At 35.1% G+C, this 26,027-nt stretch overlaps 1 protein-coding gene across 1 annotated transcript in view; it reads left to right on the top strand.

The window, feature by feature from the left end:
* Window positions 1–25,139, top strand: part of LOC306861861 (glutamate receptor-interacting protein 1-like) — a gene marked incomplete at its 5' end in the record, with an annotated part of 98,109 nt that extends 72,970 nt beyond the window's left edge. The window contains 10 exons of the mRNA XM_079404338.1: window positions 1,283–1,428; window positions 5,090–5,234; window positions 5,549–5,688; window positions 8,324–8,509; window positions 13,461–13,629; window positions 17,393–17,431; window positions 17,723–17,834; window positions 21,487–21,720; window positions 21,824–21,970; window positions 22,539–25,139. Coding sequence (XP_079260464.1) covers window positions 1,283–1,428; window positions 5,090–5,234; window positions 5,549–5,688; window positions 8,324–8,509; window positions 13,461–13,629; window positions 17,393–17,431; window positions 17,723–17,834; window positions 21,487–21,720; window positions 21,824–21,970; window positions 22,539–22,802 — 1,582 coding nt within the window. The 3' untranslated portion in view covers window positions 22,803–25,139. The remainder of the gene's footprint in view (window positions 1–1,282; window positions 1,429–5,089; window positions 5,235–5,548; window positions 5,689–8,323; window positions 8,510–13,460; window positions 13,630–17,392; window positions 17,432–17,722; window positions 17,835–21,486; window positions 21,721–21,823; window positions 21,971–22,538) is intronic.
* Between the last annotated feature and the right edge of the window lie 888 nt (window positions 25,140–26,027).

Below are 26,027 nucleotides of genomic sequence, written 5' to 3' on the forward strand. Positions count from 1 at the left end.
GGTGTAGAGTGCTGTTTGACTGCATTGTTGTTGATTGTGAGGTCTATACGGGGCTGTTTGCAGTAAAATCAAATCTAGCTCTACTGACTAGCTTACATTTCTTTTCACTCGTAGCTCGAGGTACAGTACTGTATAGAAGTTTCAGTTTGGTAAGATTTTTAATTTATTGAAAGAAATCTCTTATGGAAGTATGCATCTATTTGATAAAAAAAACAAAAAAACGAAGCATTTTAATATTGTGAAATATTACAATTTAAAATAACTGATTTGATCTTTTCCATTTTCCGTTTCATTACTCCAGGCTTCAGTGTCACATGATCCTTCAGAAATCATCTAATATGCTGATTTAGTGCTCAATAAACATTTCTTATTATTATCAACAATATATTTTTGTAGAAACCTTGATGCATTTTTTTCAGGATTCTTTTGTGAATAGAAAGTTCAAAAGAACAGCATTTATTTACTTCCACTTTTGACCAATTTAATTGATTCTTTATTTAAAAAATTATAATTTCTTTGTTAAAAACGTCCTTTCTCAAGCTCAGCTTTAATTTTTAACAAAGGCTTACAAAGCTGAAAAAAATAATAATTCTCCATGGTAATAGTTAGGGTTGTTGGGGGGAGGCTGTATACCGGTATAATTACTTTCTTTCAGCACACATACTCTAATTTCCCATGCTTTCACATAATAGAACATATGTTTACTTGATAATTATGCGAGGAGGAGAGAGAATTGGGTTATGAACCTCTGTGTACACAGTGGAGTGGTTAAATGCGGGTCTATCCGTCTTTGTATTTAGACGCCTATGTAAGATGGCCTTGGCTCTCGCAGTCTTTCACATCGTGCTCTCATCTATTTCAGCTCTATTAAAAGAGCCTAAAAATAAGTGAGCCATTTAATATGATGAAGTGGTGGAATAATTGTGAATTCAGGCAAGATTACATCTCGGTGTCTAATCTGAATATAGAACGGCTCACAATTATGGCCAATATGATAAAAGTCAGTTCTTGTTTTTTTTTTGCTTCAGATCTACCTCAGTGCCTCTGGCTGCTCTTTACTCTGTACCGTGGTCAATACACTGAATAATGGATGTGTTATCTTGCAGAATGTGAGCTCAGACTACAATGAAATGTGTAAATATCTGCGTAAGGGAGAAAATAACCTTTCCTTCAAAATATCACAAGACGAAATGGAGATGTGTTACATGGTTGAGACAATGTTAGTTTAAAAAATCAGAAACATTTATGCTTGTAACTGTTTTTTTCTTGTCCCCTTTCAAAGGACGGGCACCCTGGAGCTGGGGGATAAGCTTTTAGCAATAGACAACATCCGTCTGGACAACTGCTCCATGGAGGACGCCGTTCAAATCCTGCAGCAGTGTGAAGACCTGGTTAAACTCAAGATCCGCAAGGATGAGGACAACTCAGGTACCTCTGAGCCTCTGCAACTACAAACCCCACACGGACACAAATTAACACTAAAAGACCCCATGTGTGGATAGAAGACCTCAGGAAAAACATCTAATGCAAACGTTTGTTTGCAAGGATCAAGATAAAGAATAAGCTATTAGAACCTGACTGATTAGCTTACTCTAATGTAATCTGGTTTCAAAGATATGGCAAGGACAGAAAAAGGACAGCATTATTAGCTATGAATCCTTTAAGGCCAGAAAAGAGATGTATAAAGTGGAGCTGGCCAATATAGAGAAAACAAGTATATTTTGATATTTTTCACCTTACATGAGTGTATAATTGTGTATATTTAATATATATATATATATATATATATATATAGATGGAAGAAAAAGGGACTTTCATGAACATTTCTGATTAATTGTCCCGAGTGAACTGTTGAATCAAAGTAATGAATTGGTTAATTGAAACGGACAACTTGAAATGATTCACGGAAATGAATTGATCTTACCAGCTCTTCCTCAGTCTAAATCTGAGATAGGATAGACAGACAATCAGTCTTTTCAATCTGATATTTGCAAATCATGAGACAAGGATAGATTGGGAAATTAGTTTAATGACACGCTCTTTAGAGAACTTAATGGAGAGTTAAAAGTACATTACAAACATCATGATATACACGGTGTTGCTTAAAAGTTAGGGTTTCATACATTATTAAAAGAATAGTACTTTAGAAAGATGAGTGACAGTCAAAATTGAACATCAAAGTTTGATTTTACAAGGAGCCGAGATATTGAGATCACATGGCCAGCTAATTCTATTCATTTATGGGTCAAGCCTGTTATTGCACATATTCGTTCACAGAATAAATTAATCGTAGCTTTATATCGCCTGCAAAATCATGAATATATTCAACCAATCTAATATATCGCCCAGCCTTAGTGCATAGCTACTGCTTGATGATTTTTTTTAACAGATTAAAGTATGATGTTCCTTCCTGACAACCTTCTTTTTACAGAGATAGTTCATTAAAATGTTAACCTTATGTCATTCTAAACCCAACTGACTTTCTTAAACACAACTAGCCTCTATTTCAAATTGAGGTACGCCATGTTGAGACTGTGAGGGTTTGAAGTGGCTCTGCTACTGGAAATGTCACAGTGAGATCTTTATTATCTCCAAAAGACCTTCTGGTAAACCTTTCACTTCTTCAGCCGGGCTACAACAACATGCACATCTCCCCTCACTCCCGCAACCTCACAATTCATTCTTAACACTATTACCATTGTGCACATAGAAGAAAATTAGGTTTAATCGCTCCAATTTAATGCTCGTTTGGTTCAATTATACGATTAGAAACCCTTGGAGCCCTCATCTAGCTTTCTCCAAAGCATTCACCCACAATCCTTTGCTAAAGAGACGTTATGCTTGTACTACAAAGCAGAACTGCGAATCACTTTTATTTGGCATTCATATTTCATCCAGGGCATCCATTGTGTCCATGAAATGGCACCTTGTATGTTTCAGTTCCTCGCATCCAAAGCCAGAGGCTCGTTTAGATCTTTCTCACTGGGAACATACAGGTCGACATTCATTTATAGAGCCTTTTTTAGAGCTGTGACAACAAATCATCAGTCTGAGAGAGGCTGTACTGACTGGCGTGTTAAATGGGGGTAATTTCCCTTCCATCTCTCCATTAGACCATCGTCAAAAAAAACCAAAGGCGTAATGAGCCGACCTCGTGTTAACGAACATCCCCAGACCCCCAGCGTATACAGATAAACACACACAAACATATACAGCCAGAGCTGCTGTGATCTGATGCATATCTGCACTTCATTAGTATGCGGATGCGGGTGGGAGATGACAACAATTGCCCTGAGGATCTGTGCGTTTTTCTCTTTCTCTTTAGCGCATTTCCTTCTCGGTGCAAGCCATGTCAAAATGGGCAGGTTGACCTCTTAATTGATGTTGAGCGTTATGATTCAGTGCCACAAATATTTTATAAAACACTTTAAAGTGGATTCCGCTGTTGCTGTAGTCACGTCTGTTTGCTGAGCTCATGCTAAATGAGTTCAGTCTTATAATTAATTTACTTTATGATTCCTGTAGCTCAGCTGGCACGAGAATCCCCCAAGGACACACATACTGATATAATATACAGCTTGAATGCACTAAGTCACTTTGGGCAAAATGAAATGTCTGACATCTGACATTTAGTCTTTTGAAATGCATTGTGGGTCCAGGATATGGAGGTTTTGTTCTGCTTTGGATGATAGCGTGTATGATTTGTAGAGGTAGGTGCAGTATCCATTTTTGAAATGGATCACAGAGCCAATATCCCATTTTTTTGTATTATGCATGTGAATATCTCCATTTTGCCAATCCCTTGTATTTTCAGTTTCTCATTTTTTCCTTTTTTTGCTTTTTTTTCTGGATGCACCACTTCTATTATCTTCCATCATTCTTTTCTTCAATTATCTTTACTTCCTTTCACATTCTTCCCACCATTACGCTCTAGTTTATTGCTTTTAGTGAGCATAATCAGTTGTTTCTTTCTTTCATTTTTAGTTATGTTTTAAGGGTTGTCAATCAATTAGCAATTTGAATAAAATTACATGAAGTGCTGATTTATTTAAATTAAATATATGCAATCTGAATTTTCTATATTTATAACAACATAATTTATAATAATGCATGTATGAATTTGTATATAAATTATCTTCAGCAAATAATAATTAATATTGCTTTTTTGTGTGTGTGTGTGTGTGTGTATGTGTGTGTGTGTGTGTATATATGTATGTGTGTGTATATATATATATATATATATATATATATATATATATATATATATATGTATATATGTATGTGTGTGTATATATATATATATATATATATATATATGTGTATATATATATATATATATATATATGTATGTATGTATATATATGTATATATATATATGTATATATATATATATATATATATATATGTGTGTGTGTATATATGTGTGTGTGTATATATGTGTGTGTATATATATATATATATATATATATATATATATGTGTGTGTGTATATATATATATATATATATATATATATATATGTGTGTGTGTATATATATATATATATATATATATATATATGAAATTTCAATATTAACTAAATATAATAAAATTCTAATATATCATAATAAATCTATAATTTATTTAATAAATTATCTTCAGTAATTTAAATAATTTATATTGCAATTATACATCTATATATAAATTATCCAAAAGAAACAGATCTTCCACAGATATACACTAGAAAATCTTTTTTTTTTTTTTTATAAATAAAAACATGGCTGATGACATGTTAAGGTAGTTGCTAAATAACTTTCTTTTTTTAAGGGACTTAGCAAATGGTCAATGGTAGATTAAATTGACATTAGTATTTTTTTCCCATTACTATTTGTTTTCCTTTCAATCCCTTTTCTTTCATGTTTTCTTTCCACGTATCTTTTATTTTGTGGTCAATCCTCCTCCGCCCTCCTTCCCTCCCTCCCCTCCTTACCTCCTCTCTCTGTCCGGTGTTGTGAGGGGTGTCTTCGCTCTGCTCTCTGCCCCTCTGTGAGGTATCCTACGTGATGGCAGTGTTGATAGGGACGCCCGTGTGCTGTTGGCCTGTGTTGCAGACGAGCAGGAGAGCTCTGGGGCCATCATTTACACTGTGGAGCTGAAACGCTACGGCGGGCCGCTGGGCATCACAATCTCGGGCACCGAGGAGCCCTTCGACCCCATCATCATCTCTAGCCTCACTAAAGGTGGCCTGGCCGAGAGGTACGGCTCTGTTCAAATCTTCAAGCCTGTCAAAAGTTAAGAAATATCACATCTTTTTTTGTTGTTGTATTTTTTATTTATTTATCCATTAATTTTTCTTTATTTACTCAAAAATTACTGAATATGTTAATGTATTACCAGCAGGTAACATAAGAGATTAATTGTAGTTAAGTATTTTAATGAATGAAAAGCCCTAGTTAATTTAAATTAAAACTAGTTTTTCAACTACAAAAAAGGAAAGGGGAGAGAAAAAAATCTTTTAAAATGACGCAGTTGCCCTTTAAGAGTTATTTGGTGTGCTCTTGTCTCCACAGGACCGGTGCCATCCACATTGGTGATCGCATCCTGGCCATTAACAGCAACAGTCTGAAGGGCAAACCTCTCAGTGAGGCCATCCACCTGCTGCAGATGGCAGGGGAGTCCGTTACACTGAAGATCAAGAAGCAGGGAGAATGTGAGTGCTGACACACACACTTACGGCCAAATGACTCTTTATTTGTACACCACAGGTCAAAGGGCTGAACTCACTTCTCATATAAAACCTTACAAGCTGAAGGCTTGTGCTAATTTTGTATACAAACATAAATAATGCCTATGCATGAATCTTTTTACAAAATAACTATTTTATTATTTGTATAAAAAATATTTATTTAATTGATGTTTTGGGGTGAATAGTGAAGGGTTTGTTTTAATTAGTGCAGTCAAACGATTAATCGTGATTAATCGCATCCAAAATCAAAGTTTTTTTTTACATTATATATGTATGTGTACTGTGTATATTTATAAAGTGTATATATAAATACACGCACATACAGTATACAGTGCCCTCCAAAAGTATTGGAACAGTAAAGACAAAATTGCTCTGTTGGCTGTGGAGTCAAGACATTTACAAATATGATTAAAAGATGAATATGAGACAAAACTACAGAATGTCACATTTTATTATTGGGTGATTCAACACATAGATGTTTTACCAGCTAAGAAGTTCAGCACTTTTAGAGTTTCATCCCTCTATCTGATGTGAGCATAAGTATTGGAACAGTTTCCTCACAGGTCTTTCTAAGTGATCAGCTGTGTCCTGTTGCATTAATACTTCAGATATTAAAAGCAGAGAATGTATCGTATCAGTTATATCCATTACTTCTGCATTCTGAATCTTGCATTCGATGATGACACACACAAACCAGGATGAAGACGAGGGAGCTGACTTTGAGAGAAAAACAAGCAATTTGGATGCTAAAAGAAAAGAGGAAGTAAGTTAGAGCTATAGCAAAAACAAAGGGCATGGAGAAATCAAGAGTTTGGAAACCACCAGCGACACCAGCAACCAACAACGACCTGATCATCTGAGAAAACAACAGTAGTTGATGACAGACAAATCATAAAAGCTGTGAAAATTAACCCTAAAAGACATAAAATCACCAACAACTTCCAGAACAATGTACTATCCTCAGGAGACTTTGACACAGAATTACAGATGCTACACAGCAAGATGCAAACCTCTGACCAGCACCAAAAATAGAAAGGCAAGATTAGAGTTTGCAAAAAAAGCACAAAGGTGAGCCAGAAGAGATTTGGAACTGTGTTTATGGACCGCTGAGACAAAGACGAACCTTTATCTAAGTGATGGGAAAGCAAAAATGTGGACAAAAAAAGGGAACTGCAATGATCCCAAGCATACAGCCTCATCTGTAAAGCATGGTGGAGGTGGTGTCATGGCATGGGCATGCATGGCTGCCTCTGAAACAGGCCCTCTCAACTTTACTGATGACTTAATGTATGATGACAGTAGCAGAATGAATTTGGAAGGGCACAAAACCATCTTGCCTACCAATATTCAAGAAAATGCCACCAGATTAATTGGGAAGTGCTTCGTATTGCATCAGGACAATGACCCAAAACACCCTTCCAGTTCAGTCAAGGAATTTATAAGAGCGAAGAAATGGAAAGTCTTAGATTGCCCAAGTCAATCTCCAGATTTAAATCTGATTGAACATGAATTTCACCAGCTGAAGAGGAGAGTAAAGGCAGAAACTCCCCAAAACAAGCAACAATTGGAATTGGCTGCATTAAAGGCTGGGAAAAGCATTTCGAAGGATGAGACCAAGAGTCTGGTGATGTCTATGGGTCACAGACTCACTGCTGTGATTGTGCGCAAGGGATCTGCAACTAAATAATAACTTTTCATCTTTTATATCTGCCTTATGTTCAACTGTCCCAATACTTATGCTCACATCAATGAGTGAGATGAACTCTAAAAGTGCTGTTCTTTTTATTTGGTAAAACATATATGTGATGAAACGGCTAATAATAAAATGTGACATTCTGTAGTTTTGTCTCATATTCATCTTTTAATCATATTTGCAAATGTCTTGACTCCACAGCCAACAGAGCAATTTTGTCTTTACTGTTCCAATACTTTTGGAGGGCACTGTATATTTAGAAAATATCTACATTTATATATTCATATTATAATTTTTATATTATATATAAATATATTTTATACATAAACATTACATTTTTCTTAAATATATACATGCATGTTTGTATTTACATATATACATAATAAATATACACAGTACACCCACATATGTCCTGTAAACAAAAACGTTTATTTTGGATGCGTTTGACAGCACTAGTTTTAATTGTTTACCTTTTTTGGTTAGTTAATTCTCATACTTGTTTTTGTGTTCTTTTAAAATTTGAATTATTTATTATTTTTCTAAAGCATTATTGTCTTATTATATTTCCCAAACTTTTGATTGGCACATTCTTTCACTCTTATTGTCTCTGTTGCTCTTTCTCTCACCCATTAACTCCCATAGTACTGTACATCTTGGTAGCTCTAAAAAGCAATAAAGCTGCCTAGCCATGAGTCATTAAAGGTATAAGGTCTGATTATTTTTGTCTCCATCTATCATATACTGTAGACTGACAGTAGACGAGGTAAAGTTCCTTATCCAAGAATAAAAGATCAAATGAGCACTGATTTTTAGGCCCAATATCCAGTAAAGTCTGAATCTCTCTGATCTATTGACTATGAGCCGTGGGCTGAGTCAATCGTTGTCTTTATTTCCTTCTTTCTATAGTGACAAGCCCGAAGCAGCCCTCAGTAACGGGGCGTTTGAACGATCTGAGTGATATGGAGGATGACGGTCAGGCTGGGCAGAAACCTGATAAACTCTCGGACATCTATTCCACCACCATTCCCAGCGTGGACAGCGCAGTGGAATCCTGGGACGGCTCCGCCATTGACGCCACCTTCAGCACCCAAGGTAAATTTGAGTGTGAGTGGTTTTAAAAATGTTTTAGAACTTTTTACGAAATGCAATTAGAGTTTCTACCTTTCAGGTTTTGAATAAGCTTTATCAAAGTAAATAAGTCTCAGTACCCTCTAGGCAAACATTTGATTGGAGCTACATACTTCAGCATAACAACATGAAACCAAAAATTATTTCTGTAAATTATGTTTAAAATTATATCTGTCATTCAGAATGTTCCAGCAGGCATTTCAGTTTCTAATTGCAAACAAAATAACAAATTGTCAGTGACAAGCAGGAGTCAGAGTTGGGTTCTAGTTAATAATTTGCCATAGAAATTATCCCAGCAGCCTCTAGCTCAAGGGAAACATTGTCATGATAACTTTCAAAGAATACTTCTTTCAAAATGTGATATTTTAGTATCAATATTCATGCCATTAAATTTGTTTCTTCCAGAAAACAGGAAAAATCTTAGCAAACTGTTTTCTTTACCCATTTGCAATAAAAATGGAGCTGCAAAAATGATGAAATTCATCATAGCACTCCAATCACATTGGCACCTGGATATATTCAAATGAAGCACATATAGATCATATGATTAATTTGATCCTTATTTTAAGTTGTGCAATCACTTTGTAGTCCTTTTTTGGAGCTTAACAGCCCTCATACCAATTAATTTTTATTGTATTGAAAATCCTGGTCAAGACAAAATGAAAAAAAAAAAAAATTAGTTTTGTAAGTATTTTGTTTTGGAATTACATCAGACTGTTAGATATATATTAGGGATGGTAAGATTCACTGTTTTGCATCGGTGCATCAGCATAAAAGTTAACGAAATGATACACCCCTTAAAAAAAGTGTGCATCAGACACAAGTTGGCAAATTGCATCATGCATCATTTCTAACATATTTGCTTCCGTAAAAAAATATTTTACCACAATGACGCACAATACGGGCTTTTTTAACCTGGTATGGGTTCCTCACGGTCACCATGGTTACACCACCTGTTCTCTCACATTAGCTACAGCACCAACAATGTTGGTCCCATTGCATCCTGGGGGTTCTGATGAGTCCCAGCAGGTCTAATGTAGGTTTAATTGAGTTTTCCATTCTCTTTGGACCTGCAGATATGTATTTACTCAAGTAATTATTTGGAGTAATCTGCAGTGGGATACGTGTCTTTTATTAGGCCAGCTGGTGGTACAGTGCTGGGGCTAATATGGAAGAATGCATTATTTTACTAAGTGGAAAATGAGTCCTAATGAGCGCTGGGATACACATGGCCATTTGGATAACTCGCCAGTAATGTGTTTGAATTGCAGTCAGCTCTCCTGACACTGAGGCCTCCTGGTCAAAACGAATCGCAATCATCGCTTGCTCTGAGAATGCCAAGTAGGCACATCACACATTTGAATGTTTAATTCAGAGAAATGCTTCCTATTCATTTATGCATTACTCCCACGCTTACCCATGTATATGCATATCAGTGAAAATAATAGCTGAGATAACAGTTTGTAAATTGATTCTCAAGGTTTAATTATCTACAAACAATGTAAGGAGTAAGATTTCTTCACCACAATTTTCTGCTAATTTTGCTTTGTAGATCATTTCATTTTTAGGCATGCTTTAGGAAAAATAATTTTTATATATTTTTATTTTATTTTTCGATGTATACAATTAATATGCTGCCTTGTGCCAAAAGCAAGTATACAGTGGTGTGAAAGTGTTGGCCCCCTTCCTGATTTTTTATTTTTTTTGCATGTTTGTCACACTTTAATGTTTCAGATCATCAAACAAATTTAAATATTAATCAAAGATAACACAAGTAAACACAACATGCAGTTTTTGAATGAAGTTTTTTATTATGAAGGGAAAACTAAATCCAAACCCACATGGCCCTGTGTGAAAAAGTGTGTGTGTATATATGGCATACACACACACATATATTAAAAATATTAATTTTTTGTAATAAATGTTTGGTTAAAAAAATGTAATTTGTTATTTTTGTTTCAATTAATCATTTAGCTATTTTAGCTAAAATTTATTTTATTATTATTGCAATTTTTATTTAACAATTTCAGTTAAACTGAATTGAAATTGAAAATATTTTTGTTGTTTACAGTAATGATAATAAAAATGAATAATATATTTAGTTTTTTCAATAGAATAACTTGGGTATTTTACTTAAATTTAAATAAAAAACAACAGTGAATATGCAAGCACTATTCCTTTTGGAAATGCAAATGTAAATATGAATATAATTAGAATGTAATCAGTCATTGTTAATTTATATAGAGATGATTAATTAATTCCAGTGCTGCTGACATACACCTCCTCGAAACCACCTCATTTCATCTCGTATGTTATTTTCCGTGTCTCTCGCTCTGATGGGGTGGAAAGACACTTTCCGCCCATGTTAACAGGTTCATATGGTTGCTCTCCCCCCTCAGGCATCGCTGCTCTCTTTCTCTCGCTGCTCCATACATAAATGAATCTCAGATGGTTGCAGAGATATGGAAACCATTCACAGGGAGCAGCAATCTGCCCCTTAAATTATGGATGATGTGGACAGAGCATAAATTTAAGGTTGCTGGCAAACTATTGGCTCTCATGGGATTCAACTAGTACAGCTGTATCCAGAGATAAGGCCAAAACTGACTCTGAACTTGAAACCTGGGAAAGTTAAAGAAACCATATGTCTCACGTGTAATACGATTAATGGTCTGCCTGTATGCAATAATTCAATCTCATTTTTGTTTTTGCTGAGTAAAACATATTTCTGTCGGACAGAACCTTGGGCCGCCTAAGCCGATTTTTATTTTTATTTTTCACAATTTTTTTCTAAAATATTTAAAATATTTATAAATATTATTATTTTACCATTTTATTTTTCAGACTTTAACCAGATAATTTAGCCTATTTTCTAGGTATCTTTTATAATAATAATAATAATAAACTTTTAAATTATTAAATTATTTTTAAATTATATTTAAAAAAAGTTTGAATATATTAATACATTTTATTTTTTATACAAGACTATATTAAATAAATGTTCAGCCTACATCACTCTTCTGATGTTTGTGCATTTTCTTATTCATTGTATTCCATGACTTTTATCAAATAAATTTGATAGCAATCTTGTTTTTTCAAGATAACCTGTTTTGTCTTTTTGATGTATGTCTTATTTGTCAGGACCTTTAGAAAGTAAGGCATAAAAAATAATTATAATATAAAATAACATGCTTCTGTATGTGTATAATAATAGTAATTATTTGTAACATTTGGTGTCACTACAGACTCGGCACTGTTGTCCTTTTCTCGCCACTCGCACATTAAGTAGCACTTTGAATTTTCCATGCACAAGATTTCTCACATCCTTAATTCCATACTGAAAATCAGTGGATGTGCAGCTAGACGTTTTAACTCGAATTCGAGACATTGTTGCTGGTTTTGTTTGTCTGGCTTCTGTACATTGCTGTCTGTGTAGGAGCAACATCAGTAGCATGTGGCTGCACATGTGCAGTTAGACAGATATTAATGTCTGAATGTATCATTATCATTTCCAACACTTCTTTCCTTGAAAAAGGCGCGTAACACTAAAATAGCTATTGAGTCTTATTAAGCATTCCTCCACCTTCTCAAGCCCTGAGGGGTGAGCATATCACAAGCAGTTAATCCTTATTGAATAGATGGTGAATCTGAAAACCCTGAGGCTATGCAGCGTTTGTCGGTGGTCACCGAGGGAGAATCAGAGCAAAGCGTATGAAACACAATGCTGTGGCTCCCTCCAGAGATGAGTGTGTGAACACAGCCAGCATGTTGTTCTCTGCTCTCCCTATAGTCTACACTCTGCCCTCCAGCAGTCTTGAGCCAGATTAATGATGGGAGCCTGGGAATCTGTGCATCCAGGAGCTTCTGTGTTGGTGTTGTGCGAGACTGCAGCATAACGCATACATGTTCTCTCTTTTGGAAACAGTTTATTGCCAAACCTTTAAACTTTAACCCCCCAAATACAGCTTGTATTTGTTCATTCGTTCATTTATTTGTTTGTTTGTTTGTTTGTTTACTTATTGTAATAATTATTATATTTTAGTTTTGGTTTGAGTTTATTTCATCTGAAATATTTTAGTTCAGTTTAATTTAGCTAAATTTCTCTTATTATTATTATTATTATTATTATTAATAATAATAATAATAATTTATTAGTTTTGTTTCAATTGAATAATTTAGCTAATATAGCTTGTTGTTCTTGCCATCAGTGTTAATGTTGTTATTATTATTATTATTATCAAGATTAGTTAGTTATTAGTTTTGTTTCAGTGAATCATATAGCTATTTTAAATTGAATATAGCCTTATTATCATTTCCATGGAAGTTGGAAATTCAGCTGAATGTAGCTATTAGTATTTAGCTGCTATTATTATTATTGCTGTTGTGGTTGTTGTTTATTTTAGTTATTAGTTTTGTTTCAAAGTAATAATTTATTTTATCTTAATTTAATTTACCATTATTATTATTTCAATGGAACAATGAATGGAACAGAATTTAGATCAAACCGCTTACTATTATTATTATTAGTAGTAGTAGTAGTAGTAGTAATTTATTTTAGTTTTTACTTATTAGTTTTGTTTCAATGTAATTATTTAGCTATTTTATCTTAATTTAATGTAGGGTCATTATTTCAATGGAACAATGAATGGAACTGAATTTAGCTCAAACAGCCCACTTTACTACTATTACTACCATTTTTATTATTTATTAGTTTTGTTTCAGTGGAATTATTTAGATATTTTATCTAAAATGTTTTTATTATTATCATTATTATTATTGTATACATTTTTTTTGCTAATACAATTATTATATTAAAGTGCAAAATACAGTTTCATGACGAATAAGAAACATTTATGGCTATTGGCAGAAGTGTCAAACATTAATTTTGGACTCTGTTTATGTGTGTTTGTTTCAGCTCCCACAGGTTTCCAGGCGTCGGGCTACAGTTTCCACAGCCATGAGTGGAGGAATGCCAAGCCCGGCCGGGGCAGCCTCTCCCCGGTGAACAGCAGCCGGCAGAGGAACAACATCCTGCCGGACTTTGGACTCGGTGTGGATGAATGGGACAGGCCAAGCGCTAGCGGGTACATCAACATACTACTTACAAATTAGACACAACAATTTAAATACATATTCCAGTGTATATATAAAAAATCTTCTTTTTTTTAATAGGATTGGTTCACTGTTTACTAGTCGTCATGTCGTTCCAAACTCATGCTGTTATTTCATTCATGAAACATTTATGGACCTTGACAGTTTTATCAGTTATCTTTGTTCAAGAGCTGCATGGAAGATCTCCAAAGATTCTTCTTTTGTTAAGCAGAAAGGAGTCAGGGTTTGGAACAACATCAAAATAATGACGGGTAAATAATGAGAGAACTTCATTTTGGGTTGAGATATTAACAATATATTAAAGCCGCCATGTCTATTTGATGGTTAATGTGATGACTTGAATTCACTGAAAGGATTTTATACTACATTATCAATGTACAAGGCTTCTGCGTGAAACAGATTGAAGCAATGAACTTTGTTGGCATTGCAGACATTATTATTCCATAAAACGTATTACCGCTTTATTTTCCTAAAAATGAAGCACTGAAGTGTCAGTATCCATTGAATCATGGACTAGTTTAGTGCCAGATTCTCCAGAAAGGCATTGTGCGAAGTCAATGCTGCTTAACCATGTCTATAAAAATGTTTTGTTGACTTCTCAAATTCATTAAATTCAAAAGACAATCTTAGACGAGGCCATCAAAACAATTTCTAGAAGTGAACTGACTTTAATATTCACATTAAGTGGGTCTTCAGCAACATTTCTCTGAATTCTGTGTGTAATAGTCTTTGTTTCAACCCAAAATGTGACTCTGTCATCATAACTGATCTGCGCGGTACAGCTGCAGCACATTGTATTGTCAAACGCACTGTTACTGGAGCTTTGATCGATCGTTTCTGGGGTGATTTCACTTTATTCTTTGTTAGCTCATACTGTTGAATATTTGTAAATCAGATTCATTGTGCTGTAGATCAAAGGCGTAAAGGGCCCCTGTGCACAGTAATGAAGCCAGCGGCTCTTAGGAAGGAAAAAGGCCTTTATAAAGTATTTAGCTGACACTGGAGTTATCACCCTTTGAGTTTTCTTCACAGGATTGTACAGTTTCCATTTATGGTGACTGTGAGCTGCCTTAAAGTCAACATGAAATCAAAGCTGACCCCATTTGCTTAGTTTCTTAATACACATCTTTGGTTTTACTGAGCACAGTTAATCTGCACATAATGTGCCAACTTTTCACAATCCAGTTAAATCCTGATGAATAAAATCAGGGGTGTAGGAATGAACTGAAATTGGACACATTATAAATCAGCCTGGCTCATGAATATTAATCAGCTGGCAGAGCTTTCATCCAATAGTTGTAATTGATTGGCTGAAAAGCAGATGAGTGGGAACCAACCAGATTAGGATTATCACTTGTCAGTGCATTTATGTGAGTAACTGCGGATGCAACCAGCTGTCAAAGATTTGTTTTGGTATTAAGGTGGACATCACTGTTATTTTAGTATTATTAATATATTATTATCATAATATTTATTATTAGTTTTTATTTTTATATTTTCAGTTTTCAATTGAATTGTTTTTCAATGTATTTTTTGTTCATTTTTAATTTTTCATAGTTCTGTTTACCTTTCATTTATTTCTACTTCAGTTTTAATACTTAATTTATTTTCTATTTGGCTTTCATTTCTTTTTGTTTCATTTTAGTGCTTTAGCTTAAAGCCTTAACTTATCTTCTTTATAGCATGTTAGTGCTTCAACTTAAACTTTATTTAAATTTATTAAAAACAAAACAAAACAAAAAATTCTATTTATTTCAGTTAATTGTCAAGGCAACATTATCATTTTTCATTTAATATTTATATTTTATTTTATTTCAGATTCATTTTAAATACCAAAAACAAAGTTAATAGTTTTAGTTAACATTAACAATACTTGTATATATATATATATATATATATATATATATATATATATATATATATATATATACACAGTGGGTACGGTATTTCAGTTTTTCTTTTTTAATAAATCTGCAAAAATGTCAACAATTCTGTGTTTTTCTGTCAATATGGGGTGCTGTGTGTACATTAATGAGGAAAGAAAATGAACTAAAATGATTTTAGCAAATGGCTGCAATATAACAAAGAGTGAAAAATTTAAGGGGGTCTGAATACTTTCCGTACCCACTGTATGTATATATGTATATGTGTATATATATATATGTGTATATGTATGTGTGTATATGTATGTGTGTGTATATATATATATATATATATATATATATATATATATATATATATATATATATATATATATGTATATATATATATGTATATGTATGTGTCAAACATTTTGGGAGATTATCATCTATGATTTTATTAGTATAATATTTATAATATAATAATTATGTTTAATTTTATTTTTTTGTATTATATTTTATTTTTTCAATTTTTTTTAGTAGTTACAATGCCTCTGTAAAAAATCTTACAAATTTTTGTTGTTGTTGTTTGTCACTCTAATATTGAGGTAAAATATATTGCAAACCATTTCATTTTGACTTTAAACCACTACAAATGGAGCTACAACAGATCATCTAGAACAGTGGTTCTCAAACTTTTTACACCAAGTAAAAAATATTTGGCTTTCCAAGTACCACCATTATGACCGATAGCACTATGCACAGTTAAAAAATAAATAATTAAACGAGTCAGTTTTATTCCTAATAAGAATATTATTGTCAGCCAATTAAAACATTGTTAATACACAGTTGAACATTAACACTGCACCGTGCTTAGTTCCAGGTAAATAAAAAACTGAATTATTGAATTAAAATATTGTACCTAAAAGTTAAATAAAAACTGTACTGTACTTCAAAGTTAAAAACTGTACTTAAATAAACATTAAATGAAAATGTTTCGCACTTAACATTTTAGTACAGTTACTTAGTTTTTATTTAACTTTTAAGTAGCTACAATACATTTGAATTGAATCTTTATTTATGTACAGTACCGTTTTTATTTAACTTTTAACACAGGCTGTACGTGTAGCTGCAAGTAACTACAATCATGCCACATGTCCACCAAAGCCAGCTGGAAACGCCCAGCTGTGAGCGCTTAAAAGGGCAGCGTATTTTTGTTTTGTTTTTTCAGTTGAGACGCTGTGGTTGCTATGACATGGAATATCCGCTGAAGTAATATGGCAGACCCATCGCGAATTAAATGTTTCTCCAAGCATAATTATATATCATAATATTATGGTACTCCGCCAATTCCATCTGTTAAAAACATAAATACTCGGAGACAAGCAATATTAACTTCTCCATTGTTGTCCAGTCGTAGTACAAGCAGGGTGTGACGAGATGAACATTCTTCAACTCTCGCAGAGAAAAAAAACACCTGAGTGCTCAGCATGAAAAAGGCGCTCCCATTTAAAACAACTGAAAAATTGTGCTAGCTCGCATACCACTTTGAGAACCACTGATCTAGAAAACATGTCTAAATCAGATATACTCTAGAAAAAACAGAATATAAACTGCAACTTTAATGCATCAGTCTTTTCATATATTGTCAGCTTTCAGCGTCTGTATTTAAAAATGAAGAACTGCATAGTTCAAAACTTCCCCCGTTTTCTCCAACACATATTTCTTTGTCATTTGAGAATGGTTTTATAATGCTTTTTAAATGAAGGCCCTCAAAATGTGTTCTATACAAGATGTAAAGTCTAAAACACTGTGACAGACTGAATGAACTGGTTTGACGTTTGTGTTATTGATTGAAGCTGATCTCCCATTACAGGGCATCCACGCTGCCCACCGGTTTAATCTCAGACAGCAGGTGAGGTTCAGTGCTGTGTGCCTGTTAACCTGCACTGCTTCCCCAAACCAATCCGGCCCTTTCACGTCATAACCCAAAGCCCCACAATCCACCAGGACATCACCACCCATCACAGTGTGTCCGACCGCACCGTGTGTGTGTGTGTATGTGTCTCTCTTCAAGAGCCCCACCATAGCCTGCACAGATCATTGGTCGTCCCTTGCGTTCATCACTGTAATGCCTGCTTGATCATTGGCTGCCACTGTTTTGACATACCAGGTGGTTAAAACGTCCCATTTGTGTTTCAAACAGATTCACTGTGGGACACGATGGGACTGAGCCAGACCAGGAAGAGAACTTCTGGTCCCAAGCGCTCGAAGACCTGGAAACGTGCGGCCAATCCGGGATACTGCGAGAACTTGAGGTAACTCGGGAAGAAAAATGTCATCCGTTTGTGTTTATTCCCCTCTCCCTACAATCATCGTCTAGCTCTTTCCATTCATCAACCCCCCTACACAATCTTTTTTCAGTAGCATGCTGTACCAACCCTGGTTTTGTGTAACAGCTCCTTCTTTTTCCAGGACAAGCCAGACAGGCTTCTGAATAAGAGAAACCTGGCCATCTTGGTACCCCTTTCCTTTCTTTGGGCTTCCTCTTTTGCTTGTAGCGCTGGCACCCAAGTGCTCTTCTCGTGCTAATGGGCTCAGTGTCTCTTGCTGGGGGCCTGCTTGAAAGGGGGGGTGGGGCTCACAGACAACCACTACTGGCATCCACTTCAGATCCTAGGGGTGCATTCGAAATGAATTGTGACGTGTTAAAGGAGTAGTTCACCAAGATTCTGTCTTCATTTATTCACAATTATGTTGTTCCAAGCTTATTTACATTCATATTAGAGATGATAGTCATAGATAGTAATTTTGTAGTCATGTTTGCAAAGATATTTGCACATATAAAAATGAAATAAAAAAAATTGATTACTTAAGTTAATATATACCTAAAAACCTGGAATATAATAAATTCAATAAATTTCAAAGGTGTATTGGTAAAATCATAAAAATATTTGAATTCTTTACTTATAAATATTATTATTTTTAAATAGAAAGATAAATGAACATCTCTATAGTGAATATAATTTAGTTATAAGTCATGCTCTTTGGCTAGAAATTGAATTTTGGCTAGAATTTTTTTTATCCATTTTTTTATATTATATTTATTATGTATATATATATATATATAAATGCACACACATCCATGTATATATTTAAGAAAAAAATTCTATTTGTAGATTAAATATATTTATATTTTGTAAATATTTTCAAATATATGTATACTGTATGAGTGTGTATTAATACATAATAAATATACACAGTACACATTATGTAAACAAAAACTTTTATTTTGGATGCGATTAATCGCGATTAATCATTTGACAGCACTAATTTATTTATATACTGTTATAGTATTATTTGATATTTTTAATTAGCTTTTATTTTTTATATTTTGATTTGCATTTATATTTTTGTTTTAGTAATTAACTGTGTTTTCTGTTTCATCTTTTTCCAGTTAATTTCCAAGGTAACATTTAAAATTTTCATTTAAGTTATTTATAAGATATTTTATTTATTTTTTTTATAATTTTTTTTCCCCCAGATAACAACACTGCTGGAAACTCCTAAAAAATCATAAAGAAACATTTAGGAAAATTACACAATCCGTTACCCTTTCAGAAGCTAACTTTCAACAACCTATATTTTTCTTCTGAAAACAAAGAAATTAAATGCATCAGTACAAACACCTTTTTGTAAAATAACAATTAAAAAAACATTTGCGCTCACTCAGAGCGTGCGGAAAAAACATTTGAAAACTAGGTTGCCATCATTAGACTAATGAACAAATTCTGCCTATTTTAAGGCTATCACGTTATCGTTCCACATGTTGTTATTCAGAAAAACAAGTGGTGAAAGTCTTCGCCTGTTAACAGCACGGCCTGCTGTGAAGAAAATGTGCTCTGACGGCACAGGGACACACTGATATCTGTCTGATAAGCGACTGAGTTTCTCATTGCGGTTTTCTTCCCACCATAAAGCAGATCCTCATCTAGTGGGATGCTTGACTCTAACGAGAACTGAATATGCCAATAAGAATCGAAATATTGCCACATTTGGCTCTGCCTGAAAGTACACGGCAGCATCTCTCATCAACCTCGACATCATGTATTCACACACAATGTGTTCAGCTGTAACGGTGAAATTCAGGTGACGGATTCAATACATTTCATTGGTGCAAAGTTCGAATAGAGGTTTTACAAGTCAACTTGGTGCAAACGAGATTAGATTTGAGAGCCATGAAGGGTGAGACTTCAGATGACTTTAAGTCATTTGGATTACTTTTATGATGATTTTGTAGAGCCTTGACAGTGTTCTTGCCAAAAAATACCTTTTAATGTGGAAGAAATATGGGGTTGGAACAACATACATAAATAATGACAGAATTATCATTTTTGTGTGAATTAGCCCTTTAAATACTATAAAAGAAAAAAAAAACCGTGGATAGAACTGTTTAACGATTAAAATAACAGCACAAATTTCAGGGAAAATGGCTTTAGCCTGTCAATTACATTTTATTTTTTGTCAGTAGATTAGATCTGCTGTCATGTCGCACATTGTTGGATTTGACATGCTTTGCGGCCAGCCTTGAAACGTTTCATGAAAACGGATTGATTTTCTTGCCTTCGCTTTATCAGGTACCTTGAGTTAAACGCAGACCACGAGTAGCCGACGGCGCAGAGAAGCTTTTAGTACTCAACGTTAGGATCACTTTGAAAGCTCTTCACTTTCCATCCCACTTGTCTGTGGAAACACAATAAAATCAAAAGCCTTTTCCGATGAATGTACCCTTTGGCCCTAATTGGATTCGATGAAAGTGTTTGCCTCTGGTTTGTGTCAGTAGAATGTACTATTGAGTTTGAAACGGCCTGACAAACACTGTACGAAAGTCACATGTTTTAATTTTTCACATGCTGAATTGACTGAATGTCGTGTCAAGGTGCATGATGTACATGTCTGATCACCAGTTTAATGATTTGTTTACGCTGCTTACCACAAATGCATCGGCTTAGAAGAGTTTCCTCTTTTGTGTGGTCACCTGTCATTAACCTGGAATCCCCATTCCGTGCAGTTTGAGTGAGATTCACGCAAACTAGCAAATGACGGTGGATTGAAGAGAACAAAGGCATGTGGGCTCATGCTAAGCATGATGGAAGAGCTGCAGCAAGGCTTACTGTTGTGGAAATATTTCAGTCTTGTGTAGTAGTGTCCTCAGCAAAAGCTGAACCAGAACCCGGTTCTTTTTGAAGATCATCTTCAAAGGACTTCAAGAAACATCAAAAAAAAAGAAAAAAAAAGCCCACCATTCATAATGTTTGTTTAATCATGCCTTGGCTTGCCATGGTGGAAGTCGAAGCGGTTCAAACCACCCATTAGTGTGTAAAAATGCATGTTACTAAAAGTTTGTGTATCGTTGTCCATTAGCATTTTGTAAACAAATGTAACACAAACTGTTAATGAAATGCTTTGTCACCATCTGTACTGTAACTGACATAATGAGTGTTTATGGGTGTTTTACTGTCAATATTACTATTGTTCAAACGTTTGGAGTTGGTAAGAATTTAAGTGATGTTTTAAAAGTATCTTAAGCACACCAAGCTGCATTCAGTTGATCAAAAATACAGTAAAACTGTAATATTGTGAAACTGTTTTTCTATTTTAATATTAATATTTGTTTTCAGGATTCTTTGATGAATAGAAAGTTCAAAAGAGCAGCATATTTTGAAATAGACATCTTTTGAAACCATATAAATGTCTTTACTTGTCACTTTTAATCAATTGAATACATCCTTGCTGAATAAAAGTATTAATTTCTAAATAAAAAAAACATACTGATCTTAAACTTTTGAACAGTAGTTTTGAACACTAAAATTAACTTAAAAGTGTGTTTTGAATGCATTTTGCTCTATAACCTTTACAGAACTTATATTTATTCATATTCGGCCCCGTTCCTCATGGTTTTCCCTGTAGGCCACCATCATGTCGGGCAGCTCTTTGAGTCTAAACCACGATCCTGCGCCCACTCGAAGCCATCTGGGCCGCCAGGCCAGCTTTCAGGAACGTGGCAGCAACAAACAACAATACACACAGGCTAACCGCAGCAACACGCTGCCCACTGACGTCGGCAGAAAAGCTTTCGCCATGAGGAGAATGAAGCAGGAGATCAAAGACATCATGTCGCCCACCCCGGTTGAGCTTCATAAGGTGGGAATACAGTTTTTTTTTTTTTTTTTTTTTTTTTTTTTTTTTTTTTTTTTATCATTTTTTGATAAAGGTTTAATGTATTTAACTGCCCCCACATTCATAGGTGAGCCTTTTGAAGGACTCGGACCTTGAGGACTTCGGGTTTAGCGTGTCTGACGGAGTCTTGGAGAAGGGGGTTTATGTAAACAATATCCGTCAATGCGGCCCTGCTGAAATCGGAGGACTCAAGCCATACGATAGACTGCTACAGGTGAGCCGCTGTGATGCAGACCCATGATATTATGCAACAAGTACATAGGGCCCAAATTCCATTCCCCCACCCCCCAACTCCAACTTTTTTCATTTGAAAAATTATTTAAACATTTCACATAGTAATAATAGTGATAATAGTGCATTTCATAGAAATGTTAACGACTATTTATTTAACCCCCCATTCTGTATTTTATCATTTAATACTAAAATGTATAATCCAAAATGGTGGCAATTAAGTGAATTCATAAAACTTAAAGAATTGTATTAATCTTTTAAAATGAAATCAAAAGCAAACTTCATATTTAATTAGCAGTCTTTTTGTTGTGTGGCAGTTTGTTTGCTAATATTCACAGACACAGTTCATATTGCTATTTAATTATGTGTACGGCCCTACTTCAAAGTTAATCGTCCCAATTTTTGCCAAATTCTGTTACATTCCGCGTTATACAGTAAATTACATTTTCATGACTAGTTTTCGCAATTCTGTCTGCTTTCTGCATCGTTGAAATCATAGGGCCCCAAGTAAAGAAAAAGTTATCTAAATTTATGCTTGCTTTGTGCCACAGATAAACCACGTCCGGACTAGAGACTTTGACTGCTGCTTAGTGGTTCCTCTTATAGCAGAGTCTGGGAACAAACTGGATCTAGTCATAAGTCGAAACCCAGTTTCCTCGCAGCCCTCAGAACTGAGCCCATTGTCCAATGACGAGGCAGCGAACTGGACTGACACTGGGGACCCACTCGAGCAGCCCGCCACAGGGCTGGAGCAGGGCCAGCACAACTCCACACTAGCGGGACTAGAGGACAGAGACCCCGACAAGACTTTATAGCAGAACTCCTCCCAGGTGCCTGCAGTGGAACGGTCCTCCTCATGGTGCTAAAGCGAACCCTCCCCTCCCTAAAATGGCTCCCTCTAGTGGAGGAAAACGAGAGGGGCTTGTTGTCCTATAGCACACACCCAGTCCCTTTCCTAAGTCAGAGCATGAACCACCATGACGAAGAGGTCCTTTACTGACAAGCTGGGTGTGTTTTTACCCTGTGAAAATGGCAGCGAAGACCACACTGACCTCTTGGAAAGCCAAATTGTGGAGAAAAGAGACCTGAAACAGTGCCATCCCTAATTTTTATTGCCAATAAATGAGAATAGTTTTAAGGAGGACTCAAAAAAAAGAATGCATAAAAGCAACACTGAGACTTTTACTTAAGATATCGGACTGGCCACTCTGTGATTGTCCGTATTTGTGTGAGTTTGAATGAGTGTGCGCGTGTCCTGAGACTTTATTTCGCAAGCCTCCACAAAGTCTGTCAAAGTTCCACGTTCGAAACGCAACCGTCGATCCTCCTATTTTGTGATACTGAAACACAAGTGTGTGTATAGTGTATGTCCGTGTATTTCTTTCTATCTGATGCCAAGGTCAGATCCCTTTTCTCGCTCAAAGAGAGAGGATACAGCTGTGCGTGGGGGAAAAAATAATCAGCACAATGAATTCGGTAGCCATTTTTCAATTGTGACTGAATGTGGGTTATAGCCTAATGCATGAGACCTTTTAATGAACTATTTTGTAGTACTTCTGTCCAAAAAAAAAAAAAAAACACACGCGCTTGGCTACATGAAAAACACCATGTTTCGGTTCTCTGTCCACTATATCACCGTAAATATGAAATCCAATGTCGCTCATATAAGGAGAGGGTGGCACAAAGGCACCTTATCTTGAAATTGGACAGATGTCTATTTTTATGAATAGAGGCAGATGATTTATAAGAGATGCGTGTGATTTTGAGCGATGGCTGGTTTGCATGAGGTCGCTATCGACTGTGTACAGGAGCAGATTGATGGCACGGAGAAGGTCATTCGGTTCAGAAACTCTTTGTACTTTGTTAGGTAACCGCCGTAGGTCTGCGGTCTCCAGACTCTCGCCCCACATTTTGAGGAAATCCATCATTGGCCCAAAGGATAGAACAGCTTATTTATTCCAACATCAATCTCCTAAATGAAAACGACAAGCGTTCAAGTAGGTACTCGCATATTGTTTACTCCGCTCTCTGTGATAAATGAGAATATTATGACGAACAAATTCATCTCATTTGCTTAAATTTGCAGTATCCACTTATGACAAAAACGCAAGCATGGGGTTGATGTCCATGAGTAAAAAAAAAAAATCCTGAAAAGACTTTTGTATTCCTCCCCACATTGTTTAAATAGTTATCAATCATTATGGTAATTTGTATATGGTACTGTTATGGTTTTTATATGTCTCATCTGACATTTTTTTTCCAGACTGTGTAAGCCCAAAGGGTACGCAATACATTTGTGGAGAGAAAAAAAGTGTCAAATCACGAGAGAATGGATTCGTTCTACCGTATGTGGTAGACCACTAAACATCACATTTGTAGCTATACTTGGAAAAAAATGTTAGTAAAGAAAAAAAAATGCCATAGGTAAGCTGCTAATGGCAATGAAGACCCTCACCCACCTGTGTGAAACTGTGCTTTTGATTGAGTGACGTCACCCTCGTTGTCAGTGCTCAAAGATCCTGTCTACTCACTATTTTCAAATGGCACATTGTGGTCCAACTCCTGAACCGAACAAAAACCTCATCAAGCCCACTTGATGGAGAACGTTTGACGATGATGAAAAGGTGTCTTTTGTTGTTGTTTTATTTCAGATAAACTTTCAGGTACGGGTTCATTCCCCAAACTCATGCACAGAGATGTTTCTCAATTCGCTACATGTTGAATTATGGTTTTCAAGCCCTGATTCAAAAGTTAGTTGTCACTTTCATTATGCTTTACTTGACCTATGTTTGTTACAACACTTCGCTGTGTTACTGCAAATACACTCCGGTCAAGTGAAACAAGTCATTTTAATGTTCCATCTGTGGAAACATTTAGTGAAGTCAAGCACTGCCAGTTAAAATAGTGGGTGTCCATTTTCAGTATACAATAATTTTATGATTCAATGTCACAGTTATGTCCCTAAAATATTGTATTTTTATTTCTAATGGACAGGTATTATGAGCTGTAAAGTATTTTTGTACAAATTTAATACTTTGTTAGCATGATGTTTATCGTCTATGTATAAATTTGGGGATTCCTACAGCTGTAATCCTTTGTATGGCCGACGAACAGAGAAACAATAAAACAACATGCCGAGTGAAGAGATGACACCAAAATGCTCTTTTGATTTAATCTGACATCTTATGATGCAGGTATCCCCTGCCACTCACATTGACACAACAGTTCAGAATTAGGACACAAGCAAATAGTAAATGACTGATACTGTATTTAAGTGCGCATTGGAAACTCATTTCCAATTTGGGCATTTATTACGGCGTCACGTATTCAAGTTAGAAACATGAAGGAATTATATAGTGAACCATAAAGTCAAATAACAATCTGAATATGAAATGATAAATAATATTCATTTCTATCACTCGTTATGATTCATAAAACATATCCTTCAAACAAGAGCCTCCAGCATTAGCAAAATAAAGTGCAAAGAGGGTCACACACTAGACGAGAAGCACCACATCTTAAAAATTTTCCTTCAGCATCAATTCCTGCCACACCACTCATATCATTTTCCATTTAACTGCATTTACAATTATTTGGGATAAATATTTGTACATACTGATTTCACCCTTGGCTGCAAGAGTGCACTTCCCACAAATAAATTTGATTCTTGGCTTGAATAATGTCTATGCTTCATATGAAATAGTAATATTGATTGCCCTTGCGTTTTCTGTTTGCACAGTTTTTGTTCTAACTAAATCTAAATTGAAACTCACTGATGCCATTTGGTTCATTTTCGAAGTTAACTTTGGCCTGTATAGACCTACTATTGATTAGATTCACTTCTTTGAATTGCTTCCTTAAAGGTGACACGTCATGAAAATTTGACTTTATCCGTGTTTAAGTGCTATAATCAGGTGTCCGGTGCATCTACCAACCCAGAAAAATGAAAAACAACAACCCAGTAAATTTGTTTGCAAACTTGTGAAAAAACAAGCTGCTCAGATTTCGCTCCCCCCGTGACGTAGAAAGGGGGTCTTATT

Source organism: Barbus barbus (genome assembly GCF_936440315.1).
Source record: "Barbus barbus genome assembly, chromosome: 42".
NCBI classification, from domain to species: Eukaryota; Metazoa; Chordata; class Actinopteri; order Cypriniformes; family Cyprinidae; genus Barbus; species Barbus barbus.